Genomic DNA, 25,463 nt, shown 5'->3' on the forward strand with positions numbered 1-25,463 from the left:
CAAGTTGAACCGGGACGTGAGCCAACCGGCATTAATGAGATTCACTCTTGAGTTACAGTCTGGGGATTTCTGAGTAATGTTTTGTTGTCACATTCGCTAGCAGGTTGCCGAAGATAACTACTTTCGCCGTTGCGCGCCAATCTACTATCGAATACTTGTATAATTTATTACTGCCTTTGATCCATTTGGTGTGATTTAATCGATACCAATCTTGAAAATGGACGGCTCGGCAGAATTTTACAGTGTTGGGCGCTTTGCCGCTGCGGATTATGTAATTCTGGCCGCCATGCTGTGCGTTTCGACGGGAATCGGGATCTTTTATGCTTGCACTGGGGGAAAGCAGTCGACTACCCGGGAATTCCTGCTGGCAGACAGGTCAATGAGCCCGTTCCCGGTTGCCATGTCCTTGGTGGCCAGCTTTATATCTGCGATCACTGTTCTAGGCACACCGGCGGAGGTGTACTTGAACGGGTCCATGTTTTGGCTCTACGGACTGAGCTACATCGGTGCTGGTCTGTTAACCAGTCTGTTTCTTCCCAATTTCTACTCACTGGGTATCACAAGCGCCAACGAGGTATGTTATCTGATACATCCCAACTCGCCCTGCAATGATTACTTCTTAAAGTTTCCCTCTCCTCTTCCACACTGTCTTCGTCCTCCTATTCGTCAATTCATACCCTCTTCACAGCATTGTTAATTTTCAGTTATGCGTACCTGACTATCATTTAGTCTCTAAGCCCGTCCTTCTACCCCCTCTTCCGTGAACGGTGGAGCAGTCTTAGTATGTACATGATTCCACCAATCGCGAGGGGGAGGGGTGATCTGGGCAAATAACATAAGGGTAGGTTGAATGACATTATCAAATTTCTGTAAGATAACACTGTTCGGCACAACCTCTTCAAGGGTTGGAAAACGATTGGCATTCCGAAAAAGAATGGCATTTTCAAAATGTTGTTATTACATTTTTAAAGCACTGGAAACCCTTCCCTCCGTAGGTTTCAACGGGGGGTGGGGTGGGGCGGGGTGGGGGAAGAGATTGCGGTTCAGCAGGGACGGATACATTTTAGAGCGTTTTGAGACCATGTTCGATCATCTCGAATGTTCCATGCTCTGCTTGACAAAATGAGCAGTAGAAGTATTTGTGATACGTAACGAAAGAATATTCTACCACACATACATTGAAAAGGATTTCACAAAAACATACAATTAAGATGACTTGCGCTAGAAAGTTTGCTTTGCACCTTTCAGCCATTCTAATCCAGTCTGGTTTTAAGGTCCTTTTATTTGAGAGTTCTGTATAGACCACACCCAGTGAAATATGACTGGCACACACACCAAATTCTCAACGTTTTAACAAAAACAGTCCTATAATTACATCCATGTATGAAAATTGTTTTTAATTCGGACGAACATCAAGCTTTCATTGGCTGTCAGTGCTTGCAAGACCTCTGGATGCACTCTGCGGAGCAAAGATGCAAGTAAATCCCTGAAGAAATCATCGGAGCAAGAATATCTTTCACCCTTTGAACTTTGAACTATAGCTATCAAGGAATACACATGCTACAGCCTAGAGCAAAATGTCACTTCATGTTTTAGTGATTTTCATTCGTGTTAGATTGTCACAATTAGAATCTGTTAGTTGCTGTGTTTTTTATGATTTTGTTTATGATTGTGTTTTTTTTTTCTAGCCTGTCTTTCCTGCAATGTTTGTCCTGCACTGAATTACTTTTTATCTGACTTTCGTAATTACGAAAGTTTTTGTTTTTTTCTTTGCATCAGTTGCTTGAGTTGCCCATAATAAACAAGTGCTTGTCCTGCTTGATCCTTTTTTTTTCTCAGAACAATACATTCGGTTAGAAATTCAATTCAATTCGATTCAATTCAATTCAATTCAATTCAATTCAATTCAATTCAATTCAATTCAATCATTATTTTCGATTCAATATGAGATATGAAAATACGTGTGAATATTAGCAAAAGGTGTACAAAAGTGAAGATATAAAACAATGAAACCATTGACGAAACAAGGTGAGACTATGAAAAAAAAAAACACATAGGGAAAAGAGATAGCATATTTACATAAAGAACACAAGTTCAGTATAATTATTCTGTGTATGTAGATTATCAGATTCTGTGTTAATGTTTTAATTTGTTAACTACCAATAATTTTGATCTTACCGTCAACCAATATGATATACCACAGATAATGTGTAATTTTCTTATTTAATGTTCTGTGGAAGAATAATGAAAAAAAAAAGATTGAATTGAATCGATTTGAACCGAATATAGAAAACAACTTTAACAGGAAAGTACAGTATTTGTGTGTTCTGACAGCTCGCAGTATAAAGACTATTAAAAAAAGAAAAAAAAATATACACTATTGAAAAATGAAAAACTATACATTTTTGATAAACCCGTTGTGTGATTAGTTGTGATTAGTTGGCAATATCATCACGTCTAATGATAATCAATTATTATTGTGATTAACTTAGAACGAACATTGTATGTTAGACTGTATTCCCCGTGCATCCCTGTACTACTGAGCTTATACAGTAGTTCCAATTCTCAGGCATCAATTTTGAAAGAGATTTCACGTATTTTTTTTTTCGTTTTTAACGTATTACTTGACTAACGATCACCCCAACACCGTCTTTGTAAAAGTCTTGCCCTATGTTTCCTTCTGTGATGCGCAGGCCTCGACTTCTGACGTAACATGCTCTCATACACGTATCTCAGCACTCCAGTTCTGTACATTGCTCGCAGTGCTTGGATCTATGTTGTGTACTATTTTGAAAGCATTCCTTGAACTTCCTAACATTTTCATTTTAAGCACGCGACACTCGACCCATAAATACGAGACATGGTGGTATTTGCATTAAGTATTGTTATCTGTGTGATTACCTTTTAAGTTTGAATTAAGTTCTTACTTTGTCGTTGCTCTTTCCAATCGTGTTTTGCATGTGGTATGGCAAGGGGTCATACAGAAGAAGAAGAAACAAAAACATCTAGAACGTGTTCTTCTTTGTCGCGGTGATCAAAGAAAACTTATTCTGCACTTCCAAGAAATACGGTTTTGCTGTTATGTACGAATACTCCATCCGTTTTGTGTGCAGCAAGGATCATATACGATGTTCATATAGATGAATCTATTCTCTGCACTTCTCTGTTTACCGTCTGTTGGGTCTCGGTGTAGTATTCTGTATGCCAAGCCCTTCTATTACTATAGTCCCGAGCAAATATTTGGGTCAGACACATTATCTCTTTTTATATATATTTCTGGGCCCGGGTCATACGGCACGCAGTCTAAGAAAAAAAGTGTTTTGTACTACTTGCACTTTAAAGGCTGCATTAGAAGAAAATGACACAATTTCATTCTGGCTTTCGGGGGAATCAGCACTAGACAAAAAAAAAAAAAAAATGTTAATTAGTGATATCGATCGGAACCACACACCATGACATAACCAAATGGGAAGAAATGATGATGTCATAACTTCAATTTACCCCTTCTATGTAAGATTGTTACAATTTGTAACAAGTGTAATTGATTACAAATAATCAATGTTTATGAGTGCGATAATTCCGAATATTACATGAGCGTACAACCCTACTGGAAAGAACACAGTGTCCCACAGTGTGTTCACAGTGTGTTCATGTAGTTGACTATGTGAAAACGCTCGAATTTAACAGTGTGAAGATGATTTCACACAGTGTGGTGTGGTTTTCACAGTGTTCACGTAGTAATGCTTTGTTTCACACTGTGAATTAACCACTCATTGTGCTCACACTCTTAAAACGCTTGAATTTAACAGTGTGAAGAGATTTCACACTATGTTGACAATGTGTTCACACTTTGGTTCTCACTGTGTGGGACACTGTGTTCTTTCCAGCAGGGAAGTTTAACCGTTCTACTGAACGACGCGAAGCGGAGTTGAATAGAACGGTTAAAGTTATAACTTGCACCGAATGTAATATTCGAACCATCGCACGAATGATAACACATTGATGTTTAATACAGCACACGATATAGGCTTGGTCTAGACAAAGATAGATCTAACGTTAAGCCTATCTAGGAGGAGAACTAACAGGCCTAGACTAGATCTAGATCTGGCTCTAGGTCTGAACTGCTGGCAGCGCAAACGGGTGGGTGTGGATCAATGCTTTACAGAAACAAGTTCAGTGTAACCTGTGCACTCACCGTGACATTACGAGAAGTGGTCAACACGCCTGATCTAGTGCCGAAGGGGAAGTTGTGCATCAGTTAATGGCCTTCTGTCGACTGCGTGCTTGAATTGAAGATCCTTACAGTAAGTTGCACGTTTTTTACCAGCTGAAGCGCGATAATAAATGTTTAATCTTGCTAGTCAGCTTGATATACACTGTACTTTATGATCGACACATTTTGGATCAATACAAAAGTTGCTCGGTTACATTCGGTTACGTGTAAGCTGTATGCAGCGCGATGGTCCTGCGTGAAAATCTACCGCTCGGCGACACGTACGTCGTTGCCGCTCCAGACATTTGAATGAGTGGCCAATTTGGCTAGTTGTACAGATGAGGGGAAAAAAGAATAACTAAAATAATCATATGTACATTTTTAAGTAAACATATCATTATAAATATTTTGTAAATATTTTTATTAATTTTTTAATGTGATTTCATTAATCAATTGAGTATGTCATTCAGAAAATAACACTGGTGTTTGATAATCGCAGGAATTGATTTCTTTCTTTATCGCTGTTTGGTCAACCAGTTTGGCGGTAGGTATTCTCGTTATCAGAACGTGAATTCAACAATCGTAAAGCCTCCGAAAAACAGTTCCAAGATTACAGGTGTATTGGCACTTTGTTTTAAAACACGTAATTGCAAGTTTTATGCATACCAAGATATGTAAAATGTGTTCTTTGACATAACCGTTGTATCCACTACCAAGTCTTCCAAGATGTAATGTAACATGTACATGCATAATTGGTCTTTGTTACAAGACTATTCAGGGTAACGACAGGTAGGAAAACCTACGCTCAAGGATGCCTACCCGTTCCCGTACCGACGAGTACCCCTAGACGAACTTACTTGCTCACAAGCCGATACTGGTACACAGGCGGAAACGCCTATCCCAAATGTACCGCTAGTTTTTAGTGTGTAGGATCTATTGCAAGACGGGCTCGCTTGATTTTGCCGTTCAATAGACGTCCAATTATAACTGCGTGAGCGTGGGAGCTATATAGCTGATTCTTCTGAATGTCATGTGACCCGCATTCATCCAATCAGATGGCAAAGATCTATACATACTGCATAAGGAACTTTATATAACTCTGTTTCTGTGTATCACTTGAGGCGTATTTCATTATGTGTATTTCATATAACAGAGAGAGAGATTGTCTTGTCTTCTCACTCATACATTGTCCATTCCCCCACCCCTTTCCCCTTTTCTATACACTATGTAGCTCCCGTCAAAACATGACAAACCACAATCCATGCCTTACAGCAGATATTATAGACAGATAGACAGAGATCGTATCATTAAGAAGTGAAGGCGAAGCCCTTGGGCGGTCTCGAAATCTGTCTGACATAAAGCAATAATGCAATATCTTACAGTTGTGGGGAGAATCCATTATTAGAAAAGAACCCCCCTAAAAAAATAATGATAATGGGGCGGGGGGGGGGGGGGGAGAGAGAAGCAGTGAATGTGAGGGTCGATATGACACACATACCTACTACGCGACGCATTTTCAATGCAGCAGACACTCAAACAAAAATACAATGGAGCCCACAGAAGATCAGGAGAAAAAGGCAGTAATGGCGGGGATGGCTAGTAACTGATCAGTGGGAATCAGTGGGAATGCTCGGGGATGATTGCTCCAATCCTTGTGGGATTCATTTAAGAGTACATTATATATCTATTGTTGTGTGAAAATTATTTGCTTCAGAATGGTCTCATATTCAAGTAATGTGCAGTTTAATGTTTCCAAGTTAGTATGCCTGTACAGTGACGGGGCGATCGTTAACGGCCCATTATGAATATGAGACCATTCTGAAGCAAATCATTTTCACACAACAGTAGATATATAATGTACTCTTAAATGAATCCCACAAGGATTGGAACAGGGATCCCACAAGGATCCCTCAGCATTCCCACTGATTCCCACTGATCAGTTACTAGCCATCCCTTTTAGGACGAGGTGGCATACAATGCGGAAGATCTGTGTCCAAATATGTGCACTCTATAGCCGTTAACGGAATTCTTGTCCATGAAGTCAAGTGGTTTCTGCCAATGCTGATCTCTCTGTTACAGAATTAATCGGGAAAGCGGACATTGGTAAAATATCTTAAAAGGAAGATATTGTTTTGAGGTCAGTAATCAGGCATTGTCATAACACTATTCAGAGAGAATTACAGTCTCAAAAACTAAAACAGAAAAGCTATTAACGAATGTTGCTTACAGTGAAGCCAGAAATATTCACTGCATGGAACTTTTCGCGAATTGGAGAGGATGGCTTTTTTTGGGGGCATGAGGCTATCGCAAATTGTCCCCGAAGGGGAAAAAATGCCTTGAATACATGTACATATGTACTGAGGAGAAAAACAAAGGAAAATAAAAGAAAACAAAACAAAACAAAAATCGAAACAAAACTGCATGTCATTTTAGCGAATCATGCCTCCTCGCGAAATTCGCTAAAGTTTTATGCACGTGAAAATGTATGATTTTACAGTGTGATGTTTACGAGAGTGTTTGGGATTTCATGGGAACAGTCCAAAGAGAAAAGAATGAAGGGGTATTTGATGATCTGTAAAGACCAGGTCTATATAGACAGAACATTATAGAGCATGGAGCTACAAAATTAAAATAGCTCCGTGAAAAGAGAGGGGATGATGTGCTTATACCCAACGTTTGATTTCCCTTGAACATGCGTCGAAATAAGAGGTTCTTTGTATGCCTTCTGTGAGAGGTTCATTTATTCAGAACCAGAACGATTCTTAAGTCAACAGTCCTATGTGATACCTGCCAATATGAACCCCCCCCCCCCCAAAGAAAAAGAGAAGAGAGTCGTGTCTGATGATTCATTCTTCAAAAGTAATTAGCATTTGAATTCTATACCTTTTGCCCGATGTCACACGGTTCCTTGCACGAATGCAAATCCAAATAGAAGCGCGGATTATCCTTATGTAAAGCGCATCGCTTCAACACATTCTTCCCGCCTTATACGCCCCTTACACAACGAACGATGAGGGACTCTCGTATTTGTTTTGCGGTATGTTCCTCTAGAGAACCCTATCAGCTAAAATAACAAAAAAAGAATGAAAAAAGGGACAAGATCTCCTCTTACAAAAGCGCAAGATTTGATTTCTTAAACGAAAACTTGAACAAAAAGCAAAAGTCCCGTTGGCACTGATTGTATCGAAATCATACTTTATGCTGCACCCGTGTGCGTGCGTGCATGTATGTGTTTGACTTTGTAAAAGAAAAAGAAAGAAAATTAAGCATTCATGAATGGCTTACGATTTAACTTTGCAGAGAGGGAGCACCAGTTCCCTTCCAAACTTGAATGACTCTAATGATCCCGACATGATGTTATTCACCGCCAGTAAATAGAAAGAGGGAATAGGAGGGAGAGAGAAAAGACAGCAAGAGGGGATGGGGGATGGACGGAGGAGGGGGAGGGGGGGATGGACGGAGGGAGGGGGGGGGGGGGGCGGTAACAAGGGTAAATTTACTGATGCGGTTTGTGCGACCATGCAGAAAAGAGGTTTCAGTGTGTATTGGCATTGACGTTTGTAATGCGCAGCCGCCGCAACATTTCCAGACGCATTATTCGGTACCCAGCATCCACAGTGGCGGGGTTATTTACCCAGCAGTCGAGTGCCAGGTCTCCAATCTTGTGGAAGGAGCATATCCTTTTGCTGAGATTGTAGGCATTTATCAACACACGAATGTGTTCGATTTGCTGTCGTATTCGAATCAGCACATCGGCCCATTGAACTTTGCGGAGAAGAATTTTCCCAACGTGATTTCATAGATTTGTTTTTCCTTTTGTTTTCTCAGATTTTATTTTCTTGGGGAAAATAAGAACACCAAAATGACTGTTAGCAAACTCGTGCAGACGACTTTTACGGCTCCTGATTACGTGGTGCTGGCTGGCATGCTGGTGATATCGGCTGGTATCGGCGTGTTTCACGCCTGCACCGGCGGCCGCCAGTCCACCACGGAGGAGTTTCTCGTGGCCGATCGCAAGATGAATCCCATACCGGTATCGATGTCCTTGGTGGCCAGCTTTATATCGGCGATCACCGTCCTCGGCACCCCCGCGGAGACTTACGTCTCTGGCTGCATGTACTGGCTGTATGGGTTCGCTTACATGCTCGTTGGCCTGGCAACCGGATCGTTCTTCATCCCGATATTTTACAATGTTGGCGCCAAGAGTGCAAACGAGGTATGTTACCCATAGTCATCCTCGATCCAACGTTCATAAATTTTGATTGGAGATATAAGAAATGTATTCACTGCAGCAACGCTTTAAAACATAAGCGACTGATATGTCAAGCTGATTGCAAGATCACTGTCAAATTCATCGAAAAGAGTGACCCCCTGTATTTACGTACGTGTATCAAAGTAGATTGGTGCGTAATTCAACAAAACTTTCCTAATCGCCTGATTGTGATACTGACTACTCGTATAGCTCTCTCTTTCTTTTTGCTCGTCCTTACATTATCCTACAAGACGTGCATTTCTTACCAATGCTAAAAAATACATAATTCATACATATCACTTGTATTATCTCGGCTAAAACTTCCTCCATCATCACCATACTATTCAATATATTCACTTTATATTATTCACAAATCTGCTTTACAGTATCATGTATACGACATATCATACGCTAATTGTGACTGTACTTGCTCAAAGAAAGAGGAAGTTATATATTTCCCGTCGCAAGTTTAGGAAAAATACTTCGAGCTCAGCACGTATGAACTGCAAACAATTCAAACATTCAAAATGTCGTTACTTTCTCAGTCACGAGTAAATAATGTTGCGGAATTTGCTCAAACATTTGCCAGTGAGTCTGTATATCTTTAATGTCATTGCATTCCCTTGGAAGCTGCAATGTGCAGACAGATAGATAGAGCAGATTGTATAGAAAAGTTGCTGGACTTCAAACATGAACTCGGATAGGGTAGGAAAGAACAGATCTTCTCAGGGCCACTGCTCTGGATATCATTATGAAACCCATGAATATTTGAAATGATGAGGTAAGATTCTTTCCTTCGAATTGCCAACTCGAAAACGTCTACACAGTATTTTCAACAGCTAAACTAACTACTTACAACTAAAAGAGTCTGTGATTAAGATTTTACCTTTGCAGTTTAGGTCAGAATTTCAGCAAAAATGTTGTCAACTTTGAATGTATGTATAAGTCTTCAATATTCTTCATCAAGCATGTTCCTAACCAACTGAAATACAGATAAACTGTTCAAACTTTTGGGATGTGACCTTCGAGAAAAATACTTGGTAATTCTGGGTCCCTTGAAGTGCATTAGACTCACTTCTATTCTTGTACACGCAAATTACGCACACACATCATGCACACACACACACACAAACACACATACACACACAAATAAACATAATATATCAAAACAACATAGAAACTCCTGTGCGAAGATTATCAAATATTTATAATGAAGACCACAGAGGTTGATCTCTTCATAACTACGTTCTAAGAACCAATCCATGATGTCTGTTTTAGAAGGCTCTCTCTCTCTCTCTCTCTCTCTCTCTATATATATATATATATATATATATATATATCATATAATAAATGAATTTTTCATGTGGAGAATTAGCTACTGAGAAATAGTAGTTTTGATCAGGAGAAAAAAATTAGCAGAAAACTATGAAGAATGCTATTTTCACCTCATACTAGAGGATTATTCTTTAGAAAAAAAAAAATCAAAACTTGTAATACAACTGTGTAGAATCTTTGCAGAATAATAATAATAATAACAATAAAAAAACTAAGCTAATACAAGCTCAATCCTGGGCACTACACTAATGTATATCTCCAAGAATATCTTGAGATGACTGCCTATTAAAGAAAGAAGACAGTGACTTAGTTCAAGTTCATGTTGTTTTATTTCATCTCCAACAAATATAGGATACAATGAAATCTTTGAGTATTCGTAAAATAACACGAAAGCAGTACAACAATGTAATAAACATAATAACATGTAATAAAGAAATAGGGAATTGTTAACAGATAAATGCTATATCTTTATTGTAAACTTCCGAAGCAAAGTTGTTGAAAATGGAGGGGACTGCTAAAAAGACGAGCTTTTAGTATGCATTAAAAAAAAAGACTAGGCAAATTGCCTAAGGAAAAAAAAAGACAGAGTAGTACACACACAGACGCACATTTAACAGTCCCGAGGCAGCTTTTTCGAAAAAGAAGAAAATATATAGATAGAAATATTAGTGTATGTGGAAGGTATGGCTTGAAGAGACTAAGGTGGACAGGAAAAAGGAAAAGGTGAGACTTATAGGTTGTTGCTATAGCATTTGGGGCAGTAATGTATATGCACAAGTTAGGTCTCTCTTTTTTTCTCTCTTAGATTGTAGGTATTGGCCATATGGTTTAAACCCTGAAGCAGCTCCAGATAAAATATAGAATGATTTCTTCAAGGTTTTACAGGTTGCTTTAGCCTATTGATAATTTCTTCTCCAGTTTATTTTGCTTATTTTGTTTGGTCATCAGGGATTTTATCTTACTGTTCGAATCATTTCCATTGCAACAGGAAAACTATTTCATTTCATGAGAAGCCAAATGTCGTATGAAATTGAGCTAACGTTCAAATCAAAATCAATCGATTTATGTGTTATTCACAAGTTTGTCATCTTTTAGTTCAGGCCCTAGTACAGGTTCTAGCGGTCTCTTTTTAATTCTGTTCATTTCACTTTAGTAGTATTTTTATTCAATTCAATGTCAGCAATATTTCACTTACATATGTTTGTTTCCTTTGGATGAGAAACTTTCAGATTGTCAAAAAGTATGTCGGTTCTTTGATAGAACTGACGCCGTGACAAAATGAGGAGCATGTATCTTATTGCTCGACGAGAATGCAGAACGCGGCTAGTTTACACCAAACTGCGAGTGGTAGCCGTTGGGATAGAAGACTGAGTAGTAGGCCTTATACAATATTTATGGCAATAGTCAGATAGCACTAAAAGGAATGTCAACAAGCAGATAGGAGCATAGCTAATCATATATTCATTTATCTACAGTACCATTTCAATACCTTATTTTCGTGACACGCAGCAAGTTACATGTACATGTTAAGTGGACCCCTCTGGAAAACAGTTTGGACTTATCGTTATCCCTAAGTAGGGCCATCCATCTCGTGTTTTACACTATCATCAAACTATTATCATTCCCCATTTATATATTTGTTCATTGCTTTTATACGAAAATAAACCACCATACCACATCACAGTAGCCTCATAAGCGGTCATTGTTACCCCATCTTTACCAGGTTCCCAGTGAGACACACCTGCGTCGCGAAGGAGGGATTCGTGGGTAAAAATAATTATAGCGTAGCAGGATTTAACCTAAAACTCTCGGTTTGAAAGAGAGGTGCTTTATCCATTTGTATGATTCTAGCGCGCCTACATAGAGTTGTTCTGCATCCTCCTACGAAACGTTCTTTTTATTTTTTAACACTTCCCGACTTCATGAAAAATGTTCAAGGGGTGAATCTTCGTTAATAATGTTACCACTTGTAATACTTGTGGAAGTTTTTTTTTTTTGTGACGCGTGATAGACAGACGAATGAATTTATGGTGCCGAAGTAATTTACAGCTATAGCGAAAGTCTCCAAGAGGAAGTGGAGTTTGAAAGTACTCAAAGTAGTTGAGGAGCAAAACACCGATGGATATGCCTCTATAGTGCAGGAAAGCGTGAAAGAATATATCTTATTTTCTCACGTTTTCCTACACCAGTCCTCAATCTCAGATCATTGTCTTCCTGTTTCAATAATGTTTCTTTGCACCTGTTGCACAGTTAGAGGTCTCTCTACGGATTCATACTTATTTCATGTTTACGGAACATGACAATTTTTAGCCACGGCTGAAAATGATCCCAAGTAACATTCACTACATTAAAGTAGTCTGTAAATAAAAAAAAGGAGTAAAAAGCAGGGACAACAGCGAAAAAAGACGCCCTATTTGCACTAATTCTCGTCTTTTGGTCCTTTGATAAAGTAGGCCAACTAGTATATCTTTACTCTATTTTATTGACGAGAGGCAAGGGTGCGACCTAGTAGAACTTGCGTGTCAATATTGTCAAGAGGTCAACACTCTATAAGATGGACGGTTTTGTTCGAATAGGCAGTTTACTGGCAAAAAAAAAAAAAAAAAAAAAATCAGACAATCCTATCTTTTCTTGGATACCACAGCTCGGAATGATCGGGGGGGGGGGGGGCACTTAAAAGACCCCTGACATCCACTTCTGTAAAGTAGACTTCTGCTAAATTTTATTGGTCTTCACATCACAAATGTACAATAATGTTTGATTGAACTGGTATACTTATCATTTTTTTCATTAATTTTTTTTTTATTCCTCCTTTTTTAAAACACGCTATAAACTGCATCCCTACGAATCATGACCTGTCTGTCGATACTTCGCAATAGCGACGTCAGTTTGAGGAGGAACGATTTCGAGCGCGAAACGACTCGTATGGGCCCTCAGGTTGGTTTAGAAGTGCTCGTGGATGCATGGGTAAAAGGACATTGCTCCACCCCCTCCTCCTTCCAATCATCTCCCTTCCTCCTCCCCCCCCCCATCCTCCCCGCCATCCTTCGATGGGGGAAAAGCCTTGCGGCTTGTGTGTGTGTGTGTGTGTGTGTGTGTGTGTGTGTGTGCGCGCGTGTGTGTGTGCGCGTGCGTGTGCGTGTGTGTGTGTTTTGCCTTTGTGTCTTACGTGCAAGTTTGTGAGTGCATGTGCATGGAATGGGGGAAGTGTAGCCTTCACTCTACCCTGTCATCACGCCATGTACAATATCTGGATGTAATCACCATCACAAAACAGCCTTCTCATACAATACCACTCCTCCACATCTTTTCTTGCCAAACATTCAATCCTAGGACATTCCACTTAGAATTTGTATAAGTCTGTCTCTAATAATAGCTGAATAGTTGTTCGATGATGCCTGTCTTGCTTCTTGTAAGTTTGTTCATTAGTCAAGGTGTGGTGCAAAACTCTACCCGTTACATACTGAATTCTGAAATGCCAATAGACTTAATACGCATGCCACCAGGTTCACGTACGGAACGGGTTAAATCATTACGATGCTCCTGAAAGGCATGAATCTCGTCACCGACTTTCATCAACCAAAGATCACCGTCGGCGACCCAAAGCCCAAAATTCCCCCAAATTTCCATCGATGACAATAGTTGTCGGCCTGTTTTCGTAGGGCATGAGAACAACATGCAAAGAATGCAAGCTTCGAAAGGGAGTAAAGTCCAACAATCAGTTATTATTTTGGGCTGTACAAGATTCTTAGGCGTCGTCGATTGTTCTCTGGCGTCGTTCTATTTCTGAAGGGGAAAAAAAAAAACCCTTGCCAACCACATCCAACGTTTCAAGCAACCTGAGTCGTGATCGTTCTCGTGATTTGTTATAAAAAACAAACAAAACAAAAACAAAACAAAACAAAACAAAACGTATGAAAAGGTTCGTCACATGCAAACGACATACACAAGGCGCTTGCGATGTTCACAGAAACAGCTTCTGACGGTTTGGAGAATATCTCGAGTTATGTATCGAGAATGAATCGAACGCGGGAAAGGTCGTCCAAACGCAGCGAAGGTCGTCCGATCATTTCTCGACAATATCCGCGTCCACGAAGTGTTTGTCTATACTCAGTACTTCAGACACTCTAACGAATGTTTGGAGAGCACGTTCAGGGGCCATATCAACACCTATGAGGTCTGACGTATAGAATGTCCTTGACAGAGGTGTTTGAATTCTTACTGTTTTCATTTATCGGGAAACATTCGGAGAAAAATAAATCTGCAAATGTTGGAGTTTGCCATTTTCGACATTCGCATTCTCCGTATTGTAATTCGCGCGTCCCGTAAAGACAAACCCTTGTAACCAGTTGCCAATTATTGCAAATAATTTCGACGAACACCTTCCAAACGTTTTGCGATCTGTATAAAAAAAAAAAAAAAAAAAAAAAAACACACCAAGATTTTAGATCGAGCGACTTTATAAACCATTCTAGCGAATGTGACGTGTCGCAGATCTTGTAATAATTTTTGCATATTTGGATATGTAAACTAAATGAATAAAATGAAATGACATGAAATGGTTGGTGATGTTTGTGCTGCACACAGCAGCCATTTTTTTCCCTAGAGGGTACAGATATTGATAGCCTAAGGGAGCATCAGTTTTTGAAAGTGCCATTGATTGAACAAGTCGGTACAGTCAAGACCTTACCCATCCAGATTATTCTACATCATGAGTTTGTTAGGGAACTTTAGATTTTCGCGACGAGGACGTTCAGAGGGGGAAAAACTGTTCTGAGCATGCGCGAAAACTCGATCTATTTATAGCACTGATCTCCCCTCTAGAGGGGAGATCAGTAATTTATAGCCTGAGTTTTCATTGCGCGTTCTGGGCCATTTTACGTCGCCTCAATTCACAACGCAGAGAGCAGAGCAGCCCAGCTACTTGATGCACCGATCATGATTAATTTATTGTGTAATCATGTAACCGGCCATGAACTGTATTAACTGTTCACCTGTACCTCGGTGAGAAAATGCTTTGCTAATCAGCGATACAGGTGATCTTACATTGTATAAACCTTTAGTGAAAGCAGACAGACTTCTCCTTTCTCTTTCTCCTTTCAACTATCCTATCTCTATGCAAGTCATCCCTCCCTCCTTTTCTCCTTCCGATGTGTATTATATGTGTGTACGGGGGCTGCACGCAAATCAAGCCATGCTTATACTGTATCCCCACTTTATTATTCATTGCTGTATGTTTTTTTTTTTTTTTTTTACGTTTTGCTGTACATTGTGCAAAAGCAATGAAGAAAAAAAGTATTATGTGAACAACTTATATTTATGTTTGTACATGAATGTGCATGTACAATGATGATACAGAAACCAATAAATAAAATCAAATCAAATAATTATGGGGGCGCCATTATATTTCTTATAGGTTGCATCTCCACGTAATCTAAAGTTACTTTTCAGCACGACGCTGGGAAAGAGGAGAACGTCCAACGCACTAGTCGTCTCAAACGTCCGCGCCGCAATCTAGAGCTCCCTATCATGCTTATTGTTAGAACAGGAGGAAGTAGAGGGTAATACTAGCTCTTCCTCAGCACAGGCGCAGTGAACATGATGGAAGGAGACGTTTATACTGGGCAAGGCCAAAGAGGGCGCTGTCTAATGACTACGAACAACTAAGCAAGGGGAGAATGTCGGAAGACGTCGTCTCAACTGGTGTCGTTGTGAGGTCGGCGGTGATTTGCTCGTGATTTGTTTTTGAAAATTGTCTTGAAAACTGCGCATTGAAAATTGTCTTGAAAGCCTCGTCATTATGCGCACGGCATTGCAGGGCCTATGTACGCGATGTTCGCCAAAATCTTCGTGAAACCCCGAACAGATCCCGACAGTTTGGAGAATGTCTTGCGTATGCGTCCCCGAATTCGTGGAGTTCTTCCGATAATTTTACGACATATCCGCAAACTGTTCGCATACTTTTTGGGACATTCTCACAAGCGTTTAGCGCACGATTGGGGGCATCTCCTCAACCCTTGACGTCTGATCTCTAGAAAGCTCGTGGTCGAGGTGTCTAACTTCGTAAAGATTTCATTTCACTTAATTTTATATATTAGTTTTCTGCAGATCAAAACCGTGGCTTTCATGTACATTACAAACAATTATGATATTATAGAAACAAAATTTATGAAAGTTACAGAATACTGTAGATAACGCAAAAATTATACATGTTTTTGGACATCAAGATAATGTGTGTTTGTGACTGTTGGGGGGGGGGGGACCTATAAGAAATGAGGTGGTTGTGGGGGTAGGTTCTCAGAAATGAAGTCGGCACATATACTGTTATATAAACACACACACTCACACACGTGCACATAACACGCGTAAACATGCATAAACCAACAAACAACGAAGGGAAATGAAAGGGAGAGAAATGAAAAAAAGGAACGAAGACAGAAAAAGAGAAAATAGGAGAGAAACGTGATTAATCGAACACAGGCTTGGTGAATAGTGTTCAGTGGTTCATATCTTTTGCATTTTTTTTTTTTTTTTTTGGGGGGGGGGGAGCATAATGCAGGTTTAACTTAGCACATCTTATGAAGCATGTTTCTTGTCGTCGTCTTAGATATTTAACATTAGGCATTTGACATATTTGATATTTGAGTTAGGCGCAATATTCATAGAGCCAACTCCATTGTACAACCTGTCTGGAGCATATGAAAATATAATCGAAGACTTTAGTTGCTTTAATGATTCATGGTTTTGGGTATGAGGGCATGAATGGATTTGTTTGGCCAGGAATATGTTTGTGAATAATAACGGACTGGAGTTAATACCATTATTTGTGTGTCTTGGCACTTTGGTGGTACGAAAGATCATTCCTTTATAGCATTAATCATTTTTATTTCAGTCGGCGCGGCATCCGCTTGGCAAAATAATGGTAGGCTATAATTTGGCAACTGGTGGTCGACCACAAATTTAATAAACTAAATGTTTCGGGCTAGTTATTACTGGCAAGAGTCCTGAAAAGATCTCTTCAAGAAAAATATCTCAGTTGACGACGTGTTGACGACAAAGTTTCAATAAGTATTAGCTTGTCAAAATGCAAGCCCCCCCCCCCCCGAGTGTCATTCCAGCCGTTGAGGGCGCAATACTGTCACGCCGTCCATACGGGAGCCGATAGATTCAGAGTCGAACTCTACAGGCGACGATCAAACATTATAAACATGTATAATGACATGCTTGGGAAGTACAGCGCGATGTTTATTACACAGCTGCATGATATTCAGTACCCAACTCACCACTGTAAGCTGTATCATTATTTCCAAAGTGTCCTTTTTGCAATTTAATAATACGTGTTTTCCCTTATTTAAATAAGGGAGAACACGTATAATCAAGTTGCTAAAAGGTCGATACTTTGTTAAAAAGTGCTGTTGTTCTTGTATTCGCCAGCTATTCGATAGGCCAGAATTTCTATGATTAGTAGCTACCTAATTCAATTTCAATTTATTTCATTTCATACATCTCATATCAATAATACATCAAAAGTAAAAGCAAGTAAAAAGTAAAAAGTTCTTGTACCTTTTCAATGATGTATAAAACAAACAAAAACAATATGTATATTATGATTTACACAGTAATTATGATAACTGGTTGAAATCTCTTGTAAGAAATCTCTTGTAAGTGAAGTATGACGGGACCTACATGAAAGGCACAATCATGACCTTTAGTCGCAGCATCACGTCTCGGGAAGCTTTTGTGGTTAAGATCAGTCTTTGAAAAACTGCTGTCGTGATAGAATGCCTTTAAAGGACACTTGGTCCTCATTTCCATTGCCCTCCCGAGAAGCACTTAAACTTAATAAACCGATCGTCGCTAACAATCAGGTGCACATTCTTATTTGCTTTCTATAGTGGGCGTGTTTTTGAGCCACATTAGAACACTATAAATTACATCGGGATAGCTTAAACTTTCCTTCCAAAAAGAGTGATGAAAGCAGCTCCATTCATGTATTTTAAAGGAATGATATAGTATTGGTTGAGACAAGGGTACAGCTTAGCTTTCTGCAAGATACATAGAAAACACTTTAAATGTTAAAGAGCATACAAATCTGAGAAGAATCTGAGAGGAAAGTTCATTTGATGAAAATCGGATTTTTGAATGGCTGATACATCCAAAAACACAGTAAAACAATGCGATCCCCACCTTTTATTTGGATTGCTTGAATAAACTTTGAATTCCTCTTTCTTTCATATTTCATAAGAGGTTTCTCATTATCTGAAAAAAAAATATAATAAAAAAAAAATGTTGGAAACATGCAGCCCGATCTCATCTGAAACTCACCATCCTTTTCACATAAATTTTTAAAATTAAGGGCATTCCTACCTTAATTTTGCTCAGCAAAAGTTTTTCACTGTGTGCATAATTGATGAATTCTACTCTTTTTTTCTTTCACAAAAAAGACAGTTTGAACTGACAGAAGAATACCAAAGCGTTTCTCCAAATGACTTTTCTTAAATTCGTCTGTAGCTTGAAGTTAATGTAGTTACGTAAACAAATCAGTAACTATGGCGGTAGAGTCAACAGCAGTTGACTATAAGAGTAAAATGACAGGTACACTTTTTTTTTGGGGGGGGGGGGGGTGGTGATAAAATTCCATGATTGATACCTGCAAATGAATTGGAAGATAAAAATTCCATTCATATTCTCTTACGTGTCTGGGTAGGAAATTGTTCGTTAACAGTGTCTTTGCAAGATAAGGAATCGGTTGCTACACACAGCTAAATGTGTTTAGCGAACGAAATTAATTAATCACCTTTAACTTGGTTATCTCTTTACAATTTATTGCCCACATATACACACACTCGCCTAGGGTCGTTGCGTAATCTTTAAGAACAAGATAAGGAAAGCTAGATTCATTCTTTCTTTATCCAACCCTCTGCATTGAGTGTAGTCTCGATAGCACGCTGATAAGATCGAACGCTAGCAAGAATTCAATTTCCGGAAGAACTTCTTTCATCTACATCAAATATCAAGGTCAAACCAAGACGCACTTGACTGGAAGATTCAGCGTTAATGGAGAGATGATTGCTGCTTTGATAATGTCCTGCAGATAACTTCCCTACTAATGGTCACAGAAACATCAATTATGCAGAGTGCAGGAGCAGAATAAATCATTGGTACAGTCAAAGGAGAAACTTGGTGTGACTGCAGTTGGAGTGACAAGGTGGTTGCGTTTAACTTCCATGATTGCAGAGCGAAGACTCCATCCTATCGAATATTTTTCTCATTGAGCGTGTTTCTACTGAGCGACGAAAATTCGAGGTGATGCCATACGTTACTTTTACATGTGAATTGTGGCATTCATCGTCTATTGTTCGTGTGATTAACAGCCTAACTTATTGCATTACTAAGCCCTCATCACTTACTTTGATTTTACACCGCGTAATTTCATTTTATATTGTCTCGAATCGCGAGAGTACCACATTAGTATGTCGCAGCCTTGAGAAAATCTCAACTGGACCCTCGATCTCCAAAGATTTCTCATCAGTCAGTGGCAGGATACCAGTATGTTAGTTCGGGGTATATTGGATGGGGAGACGAAGAGAAATGGCTTATCAAAGAAAAGCCGACGCAGTATATAGCAAAGCAGGCAGGGTTCGGATCGTAGCGCGCGTGACCCAATCTGTGACTTAAAAATACCTGACTTCCGGAATTGCCGCATTTGCACGTCACCTTAATTTGCATCACCTCGTATTTTATCGCTCAGTAGAAACAGCTCGAGTGGTCGTAAAATACGAGGTGCTGCGTTGGACAAAATTCGTGGCGATGCCAGGGATGTGAGGTGCTTTCAGTAGTCTAAACACGCTCTAAGCTTCAGGTTACTCGTTTCACGAACATCCGGAGAGGATTTGGGTTTTCAAGGATTACACTGATGCTCTCCAAATTACATCCATAGCACTGATGGGCTAATTTTAAGAGGTCGTACCGCTCTGTAGTGTTTCATTACAAGCTGTAGTCCATTCATCTTTGGTAAGGCACGGGATTACCTTTTTACTATTACACTTACTCTACTGGATGTGTTGCCATAGGTTTGATTGCATACCTTACCAAAAGCTTCAAAGAGATTCAAAACTTGATATAAAGGGAGTGGTCTTTGCAAGTGCTGTGAACAAGGTATTGTAGTCGATATGTCTTTTTACGACGTCGGAACTTTCACCGCGTGGGACTACGTCGTCCTTGCCATCATGCTGTCCATTTCGGCCGGTATCGGACTCTTCTACGGCTGTACCGGCTCGCGGCAGTCGACGACCAAGGAATTCCTGCTGGCAGACGGAAACATGAACATGTTTCCCGTGGCCATGTCGCTGGTCGCCAGTTTCATCTCCGCTATCACCGTCCTCGGGACACCGTCAGAAATGTACCTTTACGGCAGCATGTTCTGGCTCTTCGGCTTTGCGTACATAGGGGCCGGCCTTGTGTCGTCGCTCTTTCTTCCAGTGTTTCTGGGAATCAACATCACCAGTGCTAATGAGGTACGTTTCACTGCATAAAGTCCGGAGTTAAATATGCAACACCGAGCTGGTGTTAAATTACCGATGCTTATTTATGGTGTAGGATTAACACCCCGGGTGTCATTTCAAAATACAACATTATCTTTTTAATAGTTTCTTTAATACTTACTGTACTTCCTATTGATTTTGAACTTCAACAAGACGATAAAGAATTTTCCGATAAAGTATTTGATTTTTGAAAATAAAGGTGTAAACACATTTACACCAGAGTAACATCAGTAGGCGTGGTCTCCTATTGAAGCTGGACTGCTGTTATACCATTGACATTAACACCGGTATATGTCAAATCAACACGATACGGTGTCATTCTTGAATGAACACCAGCGCAGTGTCAAAAATACCACTATCTACAGCGTCAAAGTAACACCACGAAGTGCCAGGTGAACACTTTTCAACACCATCACAACATACTTTCTACACCTATGTGTGTGTGTGTGTTCCTCTATTGACGCTTGATTGGTGTTAGAGTTGATACCATGGTGTTAAATCTAACACCGGCGTTTTTGCATGCAGTGTTGTAATAACACCTGTAGCTGAGACTTGCCGAGTGTTAAGCGGGTAAATATTTTCTGTATCATTAGTGAAAGTGTTTCTGGTCTTCTCTTCCCTCCTCTCGCGAAGAACTTAACCCGTTCCTTATACTGGAACCTGTTGACCTCTGTAATATGTCAATGGGGATTTAAGATTTCAATATGGAAAGGCTTATAAAGAAGTCTGTAAATAAGCTTATTTCTGTCGTTGTCAGGGTAATTCAACAATTCGAGGGATTCCTGCGTGAGAAATGCGGAGGAAAGTTTTGTGTTTCTGTGAATTCTGGTTTACATTTGCAAAAAACTTCTTCTACCAATGATGTGAAGCAACCTAGAATGCTGTTCATATTCTGAAGAAGGAACAAATCAATGATATTCAACATAATTACAAACAATATCACTATTATTGCTGTCGTCATACGTGACCCTGCATCAAGAAACCAACAAAAATCGTCAGACATTGATTTTACGTTTAATAAGGATAGATTCTGAACGAGCAGACTCTATACTTCAAAATGATGTATAACTTAGTTCAAATGGAAGTTCAACCTGTCTAAATAATAGAAAGAAAGTACACTCCTAGAGGTAGATTTTGAGCCCCCACATAAAAAAAAAAAAAAAAAAAATCGGCATGATCGGAGTGTGCAACTCTTTGTTGGGCTAGTGCAATGCTTGGTGATATAATCATGTTGCTTCAAAAGCAAATACAAACTCCTGAGATAAATAATTAAATCGCAGGTATAAAGGGCAAGCATGCAAAGAACCAATGGGGAATAGAAAACATAATGGAACATACTATTTTGAAGAAAAAAAAATGTTGACATTAACATCAACATGGCTACAAGGAAAGTCACAAATTAGATATGTCTTTTTCTACCTGGAACACTGGCCATCAAATGTCTTGGTAATTTTGTTGATGTAAACAAGGCACCGATATATCACTGAGAAGCAGATGGAAGCAGAGCGCGGTTGTCGAAAGGCGAAAATACATAAGATAGATTGGCAAAGTATGTGACCACATAGGTATATGTAGTAACTTAAGGGTATTATTGCAAAAGGAGCCTAAGAACAAAACACATTCATATATAGGTTTGAATTGACTAACTAGAAATATCAGACATTCTGTCAAAAGACTTGCCGAACAAATTTAAGGTTGTTCAGCTGTAAAGACAATCTGTAAATGTTCCATACCATTAACTGGGGGGCGGGGATTGGACATAAGGATATCTAAATCCGGAGCTCCTTAAATATCAGAAAGAGCGACCACAATGGCGCTTGATTACTGCGTGGACTCTTAAGAGCAAAACTAAAAATAGACTGATCCACCATGTATCTCTTATGTATCTCTTTATTGTGCCCTTCGCACAATTACTCCCCACTCAGTGAGTGGCAAGATTTTCTTTATGTATCTCTTTACCTGGGGCCATCTTCCTCGTCAAGCTTAGCTTATGATGATGGTCCCCTGCATTTCATTTTTATCATTTCCTATTGCTTCCTTTCATATATGATATTCGTTCTTGAAAAAAAAAAAAAGAAAATGTATGTAAGATCCAAACGTTACGAATATTAGCTGTGTAAATGACTATGTAAGTATTTTGTTGATTTGTTGATTTGTATTGATTTTGAAATGCAGAAATAAAAAACTGAACTGAACTGAAAGTCTGATGAGGACTGACTTGCAGAGTATGTCTTTCACGTCTTGCTGAATACAGGCCTACACACTTTATGCAGAACATGCTAAGATTGATACCTGCAAATCATGGAGGATACGGAGCTTCCATATTATTCTCTTTAGCAATGACACAATCATGTCTGGGTAGGCAATTGCTCGGTAATAGTGTCCTTGTAAAGCTAGTATCTCACCAACGGAGACGTCTCCGCGACGTCTCCAACTTATCAGTCGCAGCAGTCGCGGAGACGTCTCCAACATAAAAATGTCTTGCGGTCTCACCAAGGAGACGTCTCTGAGACGAGTTATGGCAGGTGCCAAAAAATTTCAGATATGAGGGAGCCGTTGCAGGATCACCTGACTTGATCTAGGCAGGATGTCAGTACGCAGATAGGTCACGTGGTTTTTAAGTAGGTCAAACAGTGTCAAAATAGATTCGCGGAGACGTCGCGGAGACGTCTCCGCGACCTCTCACCAGATTTTCTGGTCTCCAGCAGGTCTCGGCGACGTCTCTGAGACGTCTCTGAGACATCGCGGAGACGTTGCGGAAACGTCTCAGCAGTCGCGGATATGATTAGTCTCCGCGACGTCTCGGCGACTGATGGAGACGTCTCGGAGACGTCGCGGAGACTTCGCGAAAAATCGAACATGTTCAAATTTCTTGCGACTAACTGGCGACTAATCGGAGACTCTGTAATTTTCAGGAGACGTCTCGGAGACGTCGCGGAGACGTCTCTGCAACTAGCAAAATCTAGAGTCGCGAACTATTCGCGAAGTAGTTTCAAGCCCGGTGAGATACCCCCTTAAGGTAAGGAATCTCTTGTAAAGCAATAGGCGTTAGAGAACAAATACATGGATTGCCGTTAACATGGTCATCCTTTTGCCACCACCCCCTAATACGTGTACTTACCTTCACCTATAGGGTTATTGTGTAATTATTTAAAGCAAGACAAGGAAAGGTAATGCCCCATTTGGGATTCCATCCCTCTGCATATCCTGCCTTCTTGGTAGGACGCTGTCAAGATCGAACGCTGGCAAGGATTCAGGGGGAACAATTAAGGGGAAACTTCTAACATCTACACCAAACATTCAGTTTCAGTAAGTTTTATTTCTCCACTTGTACATAACAGAAAATAAGTATACATGCCTTTGTAACAATTTTTTAACCAAAGGAACGGAATACACACACGTAGAACAAATAACATCACGGGTCAAACCGAGACCCACTTGACTGGACGATTAGACGATGGACAGAAGATTGTAGCTTTGATAATATAATTGATAATACCCCTATTAATGAACACAGATACATCAGTAAAGCACTACGCAGAAGCAGCCTCAACCACTGGGACAGCCTAAACAAAGCCGGTGTTTGACAGGAGTTATAATGGCTACTAGTTGAAGAACGAATGCTTGCGTTAAACTTCCAATAACTCCAGGACAGAGACTTCAAACCATCGGATTTATTGTGATTGACACAGGTTTAGGATCCTCGTTTCATCTGTGTATATCCGGATATGATTTTAGCTGTCGGGAAAGACACTGATGCTCTCAAAATTACATCGACAACGCGGACAGGCTGATTATTGTAGGAGGTCGTACCATAATGCCTACGTGTTCGTGACAATCAAGTTTTACTTCACTCGTCGCTGGTTACATAAGGCATGTAATGGGGTAATATTCTGTCTTTTGCTTTTTCCTCCGGATGTGTGGCCAGACGCTTTGTTGGTTACTTTACCGAAAGCTACAAAGAAATTCTGGACTTGATATATAGAGGGTGGTCTTTGCAATTCCTGTGAACGAGGCATCATACTCGATATGTCTATTTACGACGTCGGAACTTTCGGCACATGGGACTACGTCGTCCTTGCCATCATGCTGTCCATTTCGGCCGGTATCGGACTCTTCTACGGCTGTACCGGCTCGCGGCAGTCGACGACCAAGGAATTCCTGCTGGCAGACGGAAACATGAACATGTTTCCCGTGGCCATGTCGCTGGTCGCCAGTTTCATCTCCGCTATCACCGTCCTCGGGACACCGTCGGAGGTATACATTTACGGTGGCATGTATTGGCTCTTCAGCTTTGGGTACATGGGGGCAGGCCTGGTATCATCGCTCTTTCTTCCAGTATTTATGGGAATCAACGTCACAAGTGCTAATGAGGTAAGGAGGGTGTGCAACGTCTTATTGGGCTCGTGATGCACGGCCACATTTATTGTTTCAAAAGTAGATCTATACAAACTCCTGAGAAGTGTACTTGTCACATTTATTAATGTCATCTTTAATAAATCTATTTTAAACGAATTTGTATTCCTTTTAAACAAACAAAGATCAGGTAAGGGTCAAGCAGACAAAGGACGACTGGGGAGTAGAATGTGTTTGGTGGTGCCGGGTTATGGAAACATGTTGAAAATGATGCTTACATTGAACTCAACATGATTACAATTCAAATCTTCAGATATATATATATATATTTTCTCCCTACATTGACATTGGCCATCAAACTCTTGACAATGTTATTGATGTAGACAAGGGGTCGGTATAATGAGAAGCAGATGAGGCGGAACGCCGAACGCAGTTGTCGAAAAGCGAAAATGCATGACATAGTTTGAAACAGCGTATTTGACCACAAAAGTATAATAACAATAATAATATGGCGCAGTATGTGACCACAGAGGATAAATGATAATTGATAATTTAAGAGTATTATGGCAAAAGAAGCCTAAGAATAAAACACATTCATATTTAATGATATCATAGATTTCAGTTGACTTATTACAAATATCATACATTCTGACAAAGACTTGCCGAACAAATAAGGTAGTATGTATAATAACAATTTGTAAATGTACAATATCATTTAAACAGTAGTGAGGGGAGTTGGATATAAAGATATCAAAATCCGAGA

The 25,463-nt window shown here is 39.8% G+C and overlaps 1 protein-coding gene across 1 annotated transcript in view; it reads left to right on the forward strand.

The window, feature by feature from the left end:
* Positions 1-217: 217 nt before the first annotated feature.
* Positions 218-25,463, forward strand: part of LOC140233725 (uncharacterized) — a 79,709-nt gene continuing 54,463 nt past the window's right edge. Inside the window, exons 1-7 of the mRNA XM_072313826.1 lie at positions 218-512; positions 626-665; positions 7,516-7,569; positions 8,042-8,429; positions 11,524-11,563; positions 19,968-20,317; positions 24,332-24,707. Coding sequence (XP_072169927.1) covers positions 218-512; positions 626-665; positions 7,516-7,569; positions 8,042-8,429; positions 11,524-11,563; positions 19,968-20,317; positions 24,332-24,707 — 1,543 coding nt within the window. The remainder of the gene's footprint in view (positions 513-625; positions 666-7,515; positions 7,570-8,041; positions 8,430-11,523; positions 11,564-19,967; positions 20,318-24,331; positions 24,708-25,463) is intronic.

Source organism: Diadema setosum, chromosome 10 (genome assembly GCF_964275005.1).
Source record: "Diadema setosum chromosome 10, eeDiaSeto1, whole genome shotgun sequence".
In the NCBI taxonomy this organism is placed as follows: domain Eukaryota; kingdom Metazoa; phylum Echinodermata; class Echinoidea; order Diadematoida; family Diadematidae; genus Diadema; species Diadema setosum.